This window comes from Lipophrys pholis, assembly GCF_963383615.2.
Source record: "Lipophrys pholis genome assembly, chromosome: 19".
NCBI lineage: Eukaryota > Metazoa > Chordata > Actinopteri > Blenniiformes > Blenniidae > Lipophrys > Lipophrys pholis.
Genome location: NC_137647.1, coordinates 24,460,689 through 24,475,868, shown reverse-complemented (window position 1 = coordinate 24,475,868; position 15,180 = coordinate 24,460,689). Strand labels below are relative to the sequence as shown.

At 47.8% G+C, this 15,180-nt stretch overlaps 1 protein-coding gene across 2 annotated transcripts; it reads right to left on the bottom strand.

Annotated features, from left to right (window-relative positions):
- Positions 1–2,206: 2,206 nt before the first annotated feature.
- Positions 2,207–13,709, bottom strand: LOC308124556 (GTPase IMAP family member 9). Of its 2 annotated transcripts, none has more exons than XM_080487625.1 (3): positions 13,616–13,709; positions 7,739–7,899; positions 2,207–3,458 (listed from the first exon to the last, which is right to left on the bottom strand). In XM_080487625.1, exons 1-3 carry the CDS (start codon positions 13,632–13,634, stop codon positions 2,685–2,687), a joined length of 954 nt encoding a protein of 317 aa, XP_080343751.1. In that variant the 5' UTR covers positions 13,635–13,709; the 3' UTR covers positions 2,207–2,684. The 2 variants fall into 2 exon arrangements, with proteins under 2 accessions (XP_080343751.1, XP_080343752.1); XM_080487626.1 differs by having other exon boundaries at positions 7,739–7,896; positions 13,616–13,639.
- Between the last annotated feature and the right edge of the window lie 1,471 nt (positions 13,710–15,180).

Below are 15,180 nucleotides of genomic sequence, written 5' to 3'. Positions count from 1 at the left end.
AGCGAGATGAAAATGACCATGATGCACCTGAAGAACAACGTCTTCATATGGATGTAACGCAATGGTGTGTTACTATATTTACACTAACTTCTCCATCCATGCCCACTACTACAATACTGCCTGTATTACAACGACTATTTAACACAGAAGTTACATTCTAATCTAAAACGAGCACACAGTGCTAACATATGAAGACGGTGCAACTGCTAATGCTAACAAAACAATGACAGGGACGTCTTATCATCACACTTTTTAGCGTTATATACAGCTTACCGAAGTGCTCTGTTCGTCGTCTCCATAGATAGAAGGAACTGACCGCTCAATCAGACGAAGTCTTTCGGCAAATCCTTCTTTATACTGGCGGAGGTTGCTGAAGCAGTCGTCCTTAAAGTGATTCGCGCACACAAAAATGACCTTACCCACAGATGTGGGTACATTTCTGTGAAAAATAAAACTCAACCAGGCACTTCGAAAAGGTTCTGATGCTGGGAGACGGTGTAACGAAGCTTGTGGGTTACTACATCCAACAACCGAACATTTCGACTTATCCTCTCGTAACTTAGGTTGGACTACAAAATCGCAGCGAGAAACAAAAATGGCGGATTGCTCGAAGTGTCGATGTCCTAATTTGGCAGTTCCGCTGAGAATACTGTGACGTCATTGTTCAAAAAACATAATAGAGAACAGAAAAATCGAAACCGATCGCAAAATATGACCAAAACAGAATATAAAGATATCAACGGAGCACCTGAAGAGACTACTTTGAACTTTTCTGTACTTCTAAACACTCTAAATATACAACAACATGCATTTAAGGGCTAAAAAAGTGGATTTAGCATGATATGTCCCCTTTAAAGCAGTCAGCTGATTGCAGAGCTGAGATCAGGTTGTGTTTTTTTTTCCTCTTTCGCAGTAAATAGATTTTTTCACTGTAAATATTGAGCACCGGCACTGTTTTGGGACAAATAAAGACCAAGTGGACTTGTCCTATGGATGGTGGTGTTGTTCTTTTGAACTGGAGTAGAAGTCCGCCACACAACTCTCTTTAAGTTGAGACTGAAAGTCTTTTCAGAGATAACACTCGTATCGGCCCCGGGATCGATTGTAAAATCTACAAAGATGTCCTGAATTGGGAATTTCACAGTCCACGCGTCATTGGAGTCCTCCACCTGTCTTACCTCGCCCAGACATGCTGTGTCACTGTCTGTAACTATCTGCACATCCGCTGACCTCATTGACAACTACCGTTGGACAAACAGCAGCATGATGTCCTGTCTTCCTGCACCAATGACATTCTGCATTCCTGGCTGGACATTGGTCTCCTGTGGCGTGAGATGTTCCACATCTTTAGCAGCCTTTTCCTCACTTGTCCTGTGCTGGTTTCCAGTTGGACTTTTTGCCCCCCGGCTGAACATGGCGGCGCTCCAGCTTTGCTGTATATTGCCCTCTTTTAGCAACTTCATTAAGCAGCGTCTGCTGAAGGCGGGACGAGGACCTTGCTCATTAACATGTCCTTTAATTTGCTCCGACTGTCTCACTACCTCAACTCTTTGTCTAAAGTTAAGTTGGGAGTCAATTGCAACCTTCCAGAGACTTCTTTATCCAATACTCCGACCACTAACCTGTCACAAATGTTTTCATTCTTCACTTCTGCAAACGCATGTGTCCGCCATTTCCAGTGGGCTCCTGGTGAACTCCTGGTGAAATCCTGGTGAACTCCTGGTGGACTCCTGGTGAACTCCTGGTGAACTCCTGGTGAACTCCTCTGCACTCGCTCCATGTCTTTGCACCCGCTGATGAAAGCGGCCTCGCTCGTGGATGACCCTGACTTTAGGAATTAAATAATTGTCCATCTTGCCCAGTACGATGTTGTATTTCTGAGCGTTGCCCCCCTCCGCAAATCTGAACGTCTTGACTACTTGTTCTGCTTCTTTCCACAATGAATACAGCAGAGTACAGACCTGTACTTCTCCGTTTCTTTGTGCAGTTCTGTTGCAATCTGAAAGCTGAAGGCCTGAGGGACAAAGGAGTTCTTAAGTCTGTTAGTCCAACATTTGGGAAGAAGCAGTTTCTCATTGGCGCCATTCCGGCCAAAGTTGAGGACGGGTGAAATCAAAGTTGTCAGGAGGTGGAAACTCCGCCATCTTCTAGGTTAAGTTCTGACACCATGTGCGATTACAGAGTGTAAAAATAATCCAGAGGGGTTTGTTCCAAAGTGCGTCTTTATTCCTATTAATGTCACGAACATACAGCACAAGCATGTCGCAGGCATGAACTCTCAACTTTGCCCTGTGAACTCCCCGTCACCGACACACCCACATACCGTGGATCAATACGCAGAGCAGCCGCATGTAAAGTAGTGCCATAACAACACATAGACTTCCTGCTAGGTAACTCCCACCTGGAGCCGAGAGCGCCCTCTAGGTACATCCATAAATCTCAGGATTATACAGATAATCCTGTATATCTGTATATACAGATAACAATGTTATTTCAAGGGTTATTACAATGGTTATTATAATAACCATGTAACAATCATTGTCATAACATTGTAGTAACATTTTAATGATCTTTCAATGATGTAGTAATCATAGTAATTATCATTGCAATAACATTGTAATAACCATTGTAATGACATTGAAATAACCCTTGAATTAACATTGTTATAATCTTTGTGATCTGAGTCACTCAGATTTTGCGTTCTTTCTGCGCTGCACTTCGATAGCGACGCAGCCCACCGATGCTCCGACCACGCCACCGTACGGCCCTCCGACCAGTAACCCCACCAGGGCGCCCAGCAGAGCCTCCCTCCTCACCAGCCGGGACAGCCACTGCACCCAGGCCCAGAGGAAGCAGGGGGCGCTGGAGGGTGGAGGATCGGGGACGGAGGGGAAGAGATTATCCACGGAGACATCCAGATCACTGACGTTGCTCTCCGCTTCGTCCCGAGCTGCTTCCAGGTCTTCCTCCGTCAGGTGGTGCTCCTGGCCTTTCCTCCGCGTGGCGACCTCTACCTGTTTCTCTCTCAGCATCCTCTCCGTCTTCTGGTACAGGGGGCAGCTCAGGTGCTCCAACCGCTCCACCTTCTCCAGCAGCTCTTCCACAGCCCTGGCCTGGTCCTCCACCTCCAGCGTGTGGTAGCGGTCCCCGCATCGCCCCACCAGCTGCAGTAGGTCCTTGCGCCAGGTGAAGAGGTAGTCCTCCAGCGGCTCGTCCTCCAGCACCTCCAGGTGGGTGAAGAGTACCAGAGTGTTGGAGGCCACGGCCGCCGGGCCCAGCAGCTCCTGCAGGACGGCCAGCGCTGCGGCCTCGCCGTCCGCCCGCCGCTGCACAGGCACGCACAGCAGGAAGGCACGTGGCCCGGGGCTGGACTGGGCGATGAAGGACGAGATGAGCCGCTTCCTCTGCTCTGGAGGGCAGGAGGAGCTGAACCAGGCCGGCGTGGAGACCAGCAACACCTGCAGGAAGAAGGAGGAACACCACCGTCAAACAATGAGCTTCACTATTTGCAAGGTGTCCAAATGTTTCATTAAAGCCAGAGGATCTGGTGCTCCTCCAGCCAATAAACAGGTGGAGCTAAAGAGGTGGAGGAGTTGCTCGGGGAGTAGAATGCTTTGGCAAACACATGTTTAAAGGCTTTATAAAGATGTCCCCCGAGTCCAGAACTTTTTAAAGATGTCCGCTGAGTCCAGAACTTTTTAAAGATGTCCGCTGAGTCCAGGGAGCCCAGGTCCAGTAGGAGTTCATTCCAAAGTCGGGGCGCAGCAGCTTTGAATGATCGGCCTCCCCGAGTTTTAAAGCAGGTACGTGGAACCTTTAACAGGTTCTGCCCAGACGTTCTCAAGCTCCGAGTGGAGCTGTAGGGCTTTATGAGGTCAGTAATGTAAGGAGGAGCTGGACCATGTAGGGCTGAAGCGTTAGCACCAAGAAGCTCAGCAGGGAGCCAGTGAAGAGATCTTAACCCAGGGGGAAGATGGTTCCTCCTGGTGGTGCTGCTCTAAAGTCTGGAGGCTGAGTTCTGGACTAACTGGAACCGAGCAGCTCTTCTTTGTTGAGGCTGTGAAGAGGCTGTTGCAGTCGTCCAGGCGTGAGGACACAATGCATGGATGATCATTTGGAGGTCTTCTCTGGACATCATGGACCTGAGCTTGGTGACGTTAGGTAACTGAAAGAAGCAGGTCTTTACCAGCTGTCTACAGAGATGATCCAGGGACATGGACGGGTCAAAGATCAGCCCTAAGTTCCTCAGCTTTGTTTTGGCTGAAAGGTTCAGTTCACCCAGGTACTGTTTGATAGCGGGGGGACCACTATCTGGGGACATAATAACTGTCTCCGTTTTGGCAGAGTTTAGTTGTAGACTATTTCCACTGAACCACTGCTTGACTTGTGTGAGACAGCTGATTAAGGAGCTCAGTTTGTGGACCTCGGAGGTCTTAAATGAACAGTACAACTGAAGATCATCTGGTGGTAGTACACGTCACTGTACTGTTGGACTATCTGACCGAGAGGAAGAACATACAACAAGAACAGGAGAGGTCCCAAAACAGAGCCTTGGGGCACACCGTACAGCAGATTGCCGGACTCTGAAATTATATGGTTGAGAGACACTCTGAAGGTTCTACCCTTCAGGTAGAACTGTACCACTGGACAATTGTGGTTACAGGTAGAACTGTACCGCTGGACTACAGGGAGAACTTTACCACTGAAATACAGTGATTACAGGTAGAACTGTACCAATGGACGACAGGTAGAACTGTACCGCTGGTTAATCGTGGTTACAGGTAGAACTGTAAAGCTGGACTACAGGTAGAACTTTACCGCTGAACTACAGTGATTACAGGTAGAACTGTGCCACTGGTCTACAGGTAGAGCTGTATCGCTGGACGAGAGGAAAAACTGAACTGCTGGACTGCAGGTGGAACTGTACCGCTGAACTACAGTAGATACAACTAGAACTGGACTTCTGGACTACAGGTAGAACTGTACCGCTGAACTACAGTGGTTACAGGTAGCACTGTACTGCTGGACTGCAGGTGGAACTGTACCGCTGAACTACAGTAGATACAAGTAGAGCTGGACTGCTGGACTACATGTAGAACTGCACTGCTGGATTACAGATAGAACTGCACCGCTGGATTACAGATAGAACTGCACCGCTGGATTACAGATAGAACTGCACCGCTGGATTACAGATAGAACTGTACCGCTGAACTCCAGTGATTACAAGTAAAACCGTACTGCTGAACTGCAGGTAGAACTGCACCGCTGGACTACAGCTAGAATTGTACCGCTTGACTACAGTCGTTACAAGTAAAACTGTACTGCTGGACTACAGTGGTTATAGGTAGAACTGCACCGCTGGACTACGGTGGTTACAAGTAGAACTGTACCGCCTGAGTACAAGTAAAACTGTACTGCTGGACTACAGTGGTTACAGGTAGAACTGTACCGCTGGATGACAGGTAGAACTGTGCCACTGGACTACAGTGGTTACAGGTAGAACTGTACCGCTGGATGACAGGTAGAACAATGCCGCTGGACTACAGTGGTTAAAGGTAGAACTGTGCCGCTGGACGACAGGGAGAACTGTACCACTGGAATACAGGTAGAACTGTACCACTGGACTACAGGTAGAACTGTACCACTGGACGACAGGGAGAACTGTACCACTGGAATACAGGTAGAACTGTACCACTGGACTACAGGTAGAGCTGTAATGCTGGACTGCAGTGGTTACAGGTAGAACTGTACCACTGGACTACTGGTAGAACTGTACCACTGGACTACTGGTAGAACTGTACCACTGGACGACAGGGAGAACTGTACCACTGGAATACAGGTAGAACTGTAATGCTGGACTGCAGTGGTTACAGGTAGAACTGTACCACTGGACTACTGGTAGAACTGTACCACTGGACGACAGGGAGAACTGTACCACTGGACGACAGGGAGAACTGTACCACTGGACTACTGGTAGAACTGTACCACTGGACGACAGGGAGAACTGTACCACTGGAATACAGGTAGAACTGTACCACTGGACTACAGGTAGAACTGTAATGCTGGACTGCAGTGGTTACAGGTAGAACTGTACTGCTGGACTACTGGTAGAACTGTACTGCTTGACACACGTAGAACTGTACTGCTGGACTACAGGTAGAACTGAAATGCTGGACTACAGTGGTTACAGGTAGAATTGTACTGCTGGATGACAGGTAGAACTGTACCACTGGACTACAGAGAGAACTGTAACGCTGGACTACAGGTAGAGCTGTACCACTGGACTACAGTGGTTACAGTGAGAACTTTACTGCTAGTATGAAGTGGTTACAGGTAGAATTGCACCACTGGACGGCAGGTAGAACTGTACCACTGGACGACAGGTAGAACTGTACCACTGGACTACAGGGAGAACTTTACTGCTGGATGAAAGGTAGAACTGTACTACTCGACTACAGCTCAAACTGTACTGCTGGACTACAGGTAGAAGTGCACCGCTGGACTACAGGGAGAACTGTACCACAGGACGACAGGTAGAACTGTACTACGAGACTACAGCTAGAACTGTACCACTGGATTACAGGTAGAACTGCACCACTGGACGACAGGTAGAACTCATTTGCAGTAACTATCCATGGAGTACAGTTAGGTACTTTCATTTGCAGTAACTATCCATGGAGTACAGTTAGGTACTTTCACTTGCGGGAACTATCCATGGAGTAGAGTTAGGTACTTTCCTTTGCAGTAACTATCCATGGAGTACAGTTAGGTACTTTCAGTTGCGGTAACTGTCCAGGGACTACAGTTAGGTACTTTCATTTGCGGGAACTGTCCAGGGAGTACAGTTAGGTACTTTTCTTTGCGGTAACTATCCAGGGAGTACAGTTAGCTACTTTCATTTGCAGTAACTATCCATGGAGTACAGTTAGGTACTTTCCTTTGCAGTAACTATCCATGGAGTACAGTTAGGTACTTTCATTTGCAGAAACCATCCAGGGAGTACAGTTAGCTACTTTCATTTGCAGTAACTATCCATGGAGTACAGTTAGGTACTTTCCTTTGCGGTAACTATCCATGGAGTACAGTTAGGTACTTTCATTTGCGGTAACTGTCCAGGGAGTACAGTTAGGTACTTTTCTTTGCGGTAACTATCCATGGAGTACAGTTTGGTACTTTCATTTGTGGTAACTATCCAGGCAGTACAGATAGGTACTTTTATTTGCGGTAACTATCCAGGCAGTACAGTTAGGTACTTTCATTTGCGGTCACTGTCCAGGGAGTAAAGTTAGGTACTTTCATTTGTGGTAACTATCCAGGGAGTACAGTTAGGTACTTTCAGTTGCATAAACCATCCATGGAGTACAGTTAGGTACATTCATTTGCGGTAACTGTCCAGGGAGTACAGTTAGGTACTTTTCTTTGCGGTAACTATCCATGGAGTACAGTTTGGTACTTTCATTTGTGGTAACTATCCAGGCAGTACAGTTAGGTACTTTTATTTGCGGTAACGGTCCAGGGAGTACATATAGGTACTGTTATTTGCGGTAACTGTTCAGGGAAGTACAGTTAGGTACTTTCAGTTGCGGTAACTGTCCAGGGAGTACAGTTAGGTACTTTCAGTAGCGGTAACTATCCAGGGAGTGCAGTTAGGTACTTTCATTTGTGGTAACTATACAGGGAGTACAGTTAGGTACTTTCAATTGTGGTAACTTCTGCAAATTGCAGTAGTGACACTCACCCGTCTGCCTGCCGCCTCCCCTCGGTGCTTCCTGCAGTGCTGACGAGCTGGGTCACTATGGCCCTGCTCCTGGTCTTGCAGGCCCAGGATGGTGCAGACCAGGTCTTTCCCGGTCTCTGTCCTGGTCTGGGTCCCACCCAGCACCACCAGCCTCAGCTCTGCTGGAAAAAGTAGGAACAGCAGGATGTTAACGGGGGTGTATGGTCCCAGAACAGGCCTGCACAGTCCAGAAGACCCAGACTCCATGGAGACCACATAGATCTGGATTCTATGGAGACCACATAGACCCAGACAACACCGACACGTTACTCCCTGATGTTACTCCCCGACGTTACTCTACAAATGATGGATTACTTTTTCAGCATCAGTCTGAGTCAGCATTTTTCTAATGTTGGAAATATTGCGGAGGTGAAAAAAGGCAGTCCTGCAGATTTGAATAATGTGGGAGTTGAAGAATAAATCCTGGTCCAAAAGAACTCCCAGGTTCCTCACAGTGGTACCGGAGGACAAAGTAATACCATCTAGTGGTACTAGATCTTTAGATCATTTCTCTCTCACATGTTTTGGGACAAATATAATAATTTCAGTTTTATCAGAGTTCAGGAGCAGGAAATTACATCTCATCCAACCTTTATGTCTTCAAGACGGCTTCTAGTTTAGAACGTTGGTTATTATCCTCAGGTTCCATAGATAAATAGATTTATGTGTCATCTGCATATCAATGGAAGATAATGGAGTGTTTTTCAATAATATTCCCTACAGGAAGCATGTATAAAGTAAAAAGTATAGGACCTAAGACAGAACCCTGTGGAACTCCATGTTTAACTTCAGTCTGGACTGAAGCGTCATCGTGAACATGAACGAAGTGGAACCTGTCTGATAAATATGATCAGAACCAATTTAGTGCTGTACCTTTAAGCCCGATGATGTGTTCTAGTCTCTGTAGTAGGATGTGATGATCAATAGTATCAATGTTCTGATCAATAGCATCAATGTTCTGATCAATAGCATCAATGTTCTGATCAATAGTACCAATGCAGCACTGAGCTCTAACAGGACCAGAACAGAGACCAGTTCTTTGTCTGAGGCCAAGAGAAGCTGATCAATAACTCTGATCAGAGAGTCTCTGAGCTCTGATGAATCTAAAACCGACTGGAAAGACTCAGATAAGTTATTTTAGCTTAAATGGTCACATGACTGACTTTTAATCACTTTTTCTAGGATTTTAGAAATAAAGGAGGTTGGATATTGATACTCAGTGACTGAAACTACTTCCTGTAGGATTTTAGAAATAAAGGAGGTTGGATATTGATACTGAGTGACTGAAACTACTTCCTGTAGGATTTTAGAACTAAAGGAGGTTGGATATTGATACTCAGTGACTGAAACTACTTCCTGTTCCTGTAGGATTTTAGAAATAAAGGAATGTTGGATATTGATACTCTGACTGAAACTACTTCCTGTTCTTGTCGGATTTTAGAAATAAAGGAAGGTTGGCTATTGGCCTGTAACTTGCTAAGACACCTGGTCAAGGTTGTTTTTTTAAGAAGAGGTTTAACAACAGCAACCTTAAAGGCTTGTGTTACATAACCTGCTATTAGAGATATGTTGATCTGATCTAGTATAGATGTACTAATCACGGGGAAAATATATTTAAACAGTTTAGTGGGGATTGGATCTAGCAGGCAAGTTGTTGGTTTAGACCAGGGGTTCTCAATTCCAGGCCTGGAGGGCCGGCGTCCTGCATGTTTCAGGTTCCTCCCAGTTGCAACACACCTGAATCCAATAAGGGGCTGGTTACTTGGCTTTTTTACAAGCTATACGATGACATCATCATCAGATCGAGTTGTGCTGAAGCTGGGAGAGAGCAAAAACGTGCAGGACACCGGTCTTCAAGGCCCGGAAATGAGAACCCCTGGTTTAGATGAAGCCATGATTGAGGAGAACTCAAGGACTTCTATAGAGTGGAAGCTGAATAACTGGAAATCAGGCTCCACTAACAAGTCTGAAGATGTAGTTGATCGATCTGCGACTGCACTGGGCAGTGAATCTTTAATTTTATCCCTAAGAGTTAGAATTTTGTCATTAAAGAAGTTTACGAAGTCATTACTGCTCAAAGTTAAAGGGATATGAGGTTCCACAGAGCTGTGACTTTTTGTCAGCCTGGCTATAGTACTGAAGAGAAATCTAGGATTGTTCTTGTTTTCTTCTATTAAGGAGGAATAGGAGGTATTTCGGGTTTTGCGAAGGGATTTTTTATAGATTAACAAACTATCTCTCCAGGCTGTATGAAATACTTCTGAGTTAAGTACCATTTCTTCTCTAATTTTCCTGCTGATTTCTTTAAAGTTCTCATTATCATTATACCATGGAGCTATCCTCCTCTGAGTTGTTGCTTTCATCTTCAAGGGAGCAATGGAATCAAGTGTGGAGTGAAGTAAGGCTGCTGTTCCATCTACAACCAAGTCAGCCTGAGTAGGGCTAATGCTAATGCTAATGGTGTGACAGCTGTTTACTGCTGGATCCACGGATGGAACTGAAGTAAATATTGATGGGAGTACTTCCCTGAATTTGGCTCCAGCATTGTCTGATAGATATCTCTTATATTTCAGTTTATTTTCCGGGGCTATGAAGCCAGTTAATGTAAATTCAAATGATAACAGGAAGTGATCCGACAACAGAGGGTTGTGGGGAAGAACCATCAATTCATCAATGTCAATACCATAAGTGAGGACAAGATCAAGTGTGTGATGAAGATAATGAGTGGGTTCATTCACCTTCTGTGAAAATCCCATTGTGTCCAGTAAAGAGCTAAATGCTATGCTAAGGCTCATTGTCAACATCTACATGAATGTTAAAGTCTCCCACTATAAGGACTTTATCTGAGCTCAGTACTAAAGTAGAGAGAGACATTCAGAGTATGGTCCAGGAGGACGGGACACTAGGACAAATAGAACTGCTGCTGGGTTTTCTGGTCAGAGTCATGAGATCCAGAGTGAGACTTTCAAAGGATTTCTGGTTAATTTTAGTTCTGGGATCAATAAGAAGACTAGAGTTCTAGATAGATGCTCCTCCTCCTCCTCGTCCAGTTCCTCCAGGGACATGATGGTTAACATGGGTGGTGGGAGTTGCTTCATTTAGGCTGAGATATTCGTCTCTTTTTAACCAGGTCTCAGTGAGGGGACAGAAATCACATTAGTCATCTATTATCAGATCACTTACAAGTAAAGATTTAGACAATAGAGAAGGAATATTTAACAGTCCACATCTGATTGTTGTGGGATTTTGTTTACCTCTGGAGGCAGTTTGATTTTTATCAGATTCCTATGATTAACTCCTCTCCTGTGGGATCATCTGGTCTTAGATAAAATGGTGGTGGGACAGACACAGTCTCCACAGGAAGGGTTTGGTTGTTAGAGGGTGAGGGGGCAGCAGGAAGAAGGTTTTGTTTTGAGAACACAGATGATGAGGATGTAGTTCACAGAAAAGGACAGTAGGGGTGCTGGTGCTGCCAACAGCAGCCTGAGGAGTCCACGAGGAAGGACACACGGGGGCGTGTCCATGGAATGTAAACAGACAAAAAATACCTTTGTATAAAATAAATTTGGAAAACACAAAACAGTGCTGAGGGCAGGGAGGGGGTTGTCCTCATTTACATATTGACATGGATTTGGTCGACATACAACCGAGTGCTAAGGTCCTTCCTGTGGCTTCTCGTTCTATTTCCAGACACACACACACTCTCGAGAAGAAAACCACTGATGAACGGGAAGCGTCCGTCGTCCCTTTTGACCTTTTCCTCCTTCTGACTTCGGAGTCCGTCAGGAGGAAGAAGGAGGGACGGTTCCAGAACCAGTTCAAGTTATCAACTAAACCTAGATTGTGGTTCTGCAGGCGGAAGTCAGGAACGTGTTCAGGCTGAACATTCTGCTGAAGCCAGCTGAGCCTCGACCAAGTGTGGGAATGGGCCCGGAGATAAAAACTGACCTTCCACAGTTAGTTCAAAACTTAAAAAGCTCATTAAAGTCCTTCTTAGTCACTTCAGATTGCCGGCGGGGTGGGTACTATCATTAGTACCTACATGGACTAAAACTAGGTGGATAGAGGGGGGAAGAGAGCGTCAAAGCTCCGGGAGTTTACTGTCTTCTGAGCATAATATTTTACTCCAAACAGCCAATCAGACCATCACTGACCTTAAAGATGATCTTCGACGGTTCTCCAGAGAACTGGAGAAGAAGGACGCCATGTTGTCCAGCTTCATGGAGGGAGCCGTGGACCAGTCTAAACAGCTGTCCTCGTTCAACGCCACCGTTCAGGACCTTCAGGACACAGTTGGTGGGATCCTGCCACCTGTCCTCGCTCCTCCTCCTGCTCCACCCCCCTCCCCCCGACCAGTCCTCAGAAAGCCTCCACCTCTGACTCTGGGTTCTATAAAGGTTCGAGGAGTTTTTCTTTCCACAGTCACAAATAAATCTGCTGCTCATGTGGATTTGTTGGGTTTTTCTCTTTTCTCTGTTAAAAGCTCTGAGAAATGGCTGTTTTGTGTTTGGTGCTTTATAAATAAAGTTGAATTGAAGAGAAGAGAAGAGAAGAGAAGAGAAGAGAAGAGAAGACAAGACAAGACAAGACAAGACAAGACAAGACAAGACAAGACAAGACAAGACAAGACAAGACAAGACAAGACAAGGGGACGGCCGGGCAGGCTGGTTCTGTGGTGAGGCTGTGACGCTGACGGTGACGGAGCGAGGCCGACTGCAGGAGTGTCTCATCACGGCTTCCTGCAGGAATCTGCGGCGAGAAGCGGAAGTCTTCTGATGGGAAGAGGGTCGCTGGTCTGGCTGTCCAGAGGAGAGGGAGGTCGCTCCAGCGCTGTTACCCTCCGGCGATGAAGAGGATACTGCTGTTGGGGGCGCAGGAGGAGGGAGATCCAGAGCTACAGGAGAAGGGAGATCCAGGTGAGGAGCTACCGGAGAATTGAGATCCAGGTGAGGAGCTACAGGAGGAGGGAGATCCAGGTGAGGAGCTACAGGAGAAGGGAGATCCAGGTGAGGAGCTACTGGGGCTGTAGCAGCAGGAGCAGGACCATCAGCTGGGTGGACGGGGACACCATCAGCCAGCGGAGCGTCATAGTTGGACAGACTGAGTCCAGGAGGTGAGGCCGCTGCTCCGGAGCATCCCTTACGACCATGGATTACCACCTCCAACCATGGCGGCTGATGGTTGGGGGTGGAGCAGGAGGAGGAGCGAGGACAGGTGGCAGGATCCCACCAACTGTGTCCTGAAGGTCCTGAACAGTAAACCACGGCTCCCTCCATGAAGCTGGACAACATGGCGTCCTTCTTCTCCAGTTCTCTGGAGAGTCGTTGAAGATCATCTTTAAGGTCAGTGACCCCCAACCTCCAACACCCCCAGCCCCAACACCCCCAACCTCCAGCACCTCCGGCCCCAACACCTCCGGTTCCAACACCCCCAACCTCCAACACCCCCAGCCCCAACACCCCCAACCTCCAGCACCTCCGGCCCCAACACCCCGAACCTCCAACACCTGCGGCCCCAACATCTCCGGCCCCAACAACCCCGGCCCCCAGCACCCCCAGAACCCCCAGAACCCCCGGCCCCAACACCCCCTATCTCTCAACACCCCCGGCCCCCAGCCTCAACACCCCCATTCCCCAGCCCTAACAACCCCAGAACCCCCCAGTACCCCCAGCCCCAGCGGCTACACCCCCAGCCTCAACACCCCCGGCCGCAACGGCACCAACAGCCCCAACCCCCCAGTCCCTAGCCCTAACACCCCCAGCGGCCACACCCCCAGCCCCGCTGGTGCCCCCTGCAGGAGCTTTCAGAGGAGAAACGAAGAATAGAGGTCCGTCTTACCTGCCTGGGAATCAGCCATGACTGCTGCAGGACTGCTGGAGAGTCGGAGAGTCGGGACTTCCTGATTCCTGCAGGCTGACTCATGCTGCGTTGTTGTCGTGATGTGCGAGTTTGAACGAATCGTTCAAAACCCGTGAATCACTTTACTGAACGGTGACTCACGAGTCAACACCTTCATTCACTTGTTCACTGAGCATGGAGCTAGATCCAGGCCAAAAGATTGTTCATTTGAAAAAAATTTTGGATTAAAAAACAAATATTTTTGTTTTTCGTGGCGCTCGTGTGTGAGTGTGTGAGTGTCTGTGTCTGTGTCTGTTGGGTGGGTCCTGTGGGGTTGTGGGTGTGGGTTTATCAATCAAGATTGGGGGGAGAATCATGGGGCGGGTGGGATATGAGGCTCCTGGGGGTGTAGAGTTGACTGTCCTCCGACCGGGGCCGGCACGGGCCTTCACTTTCCTGGGTCTGGGGGCGGGGCTGGTCCGGGGCGCGGCGGCTGGGGCCGTCTCTGCCTTGCCGGGTTGGGGGGGCGGGCTCCCGGGGGTGCGGCAGGACTCGCCGCCGGAGTTGGGAGGGCTCTCGGCCCGCTCGGACAGGGGGCCCTGCTCCAGCCTTTTCTCGGCTTGGCGGCTTGGGTCGGGGCCTGGGGCCCTGTGCCCTTTATCCTTCTCTTGTGGGCTCCTCTTGCCTGGGGGGGATTCCTCTCTGCATTCTCCGTCGGGTGCTTTTTGGGCGGGGGCGTGGCTCTCTGGGGTGGTTCGCTGGGGTCTCCCTGGGCCTGGGGGGCTGTCGTCTGCCGGGGTGCCGATGTCCGGGCCCGATCGCCTCGGGCCCCTGGGTGTCGCTACAGGCCCCCCCACAACAGTTCTAGCCACACCCAGTGGACAAACCACAGACAGACACACACACACACACACACACACACACACACACACACACACACACACACACACACACACACACACACACTTCCACTCCTCACTAAAGGTGCTTCTGAAGTTGCTTGTTCTCTGTCATCATTTGTTCAAACTTTAAAAATCATGTTCCTCTTTTGCTGTTTCTTCTTTGTTAATTCATGTTCCTGCTTCATGTTACTGTCTAGATAGAGCTGCTCAGGCTGGTTAATCTAAGAAATCATCTTACTGTCTAGATAGAGCTGCTCAGGCTGGTTAATCTAAGAAATCATCTTACTGTCTAGATAGAGCTGCTCAGGCTGGTTAATCTAAGAAATCATCTTACTGTCTAGATAGAGCTGCTCAGGCTGGTTAATCTAAGAAATCATTTTACTGTCTAGATAGAGCTGCTCAGGCTGGTTAATCTAAGAAATCATCTTACTGTCTAGATAGAGCTGCTCAGGCTGGTTAATCTAATAACAGTTGTAAAGTATTTGGATCAGTGTGATAACTGTAAATAATATATGTAGCACAACAAGGATATTGTATGTTTTCAGATTAGGATCTTATTTTTTCCCCTCATTTAATTCCTGTTTTCAGGTTTCATTCTTTCACTTTCAGATCTTTTTTTTTTTTTCAGGTTCAAACTTGTGGCCCTGTTCTGGCGCGGGGCCG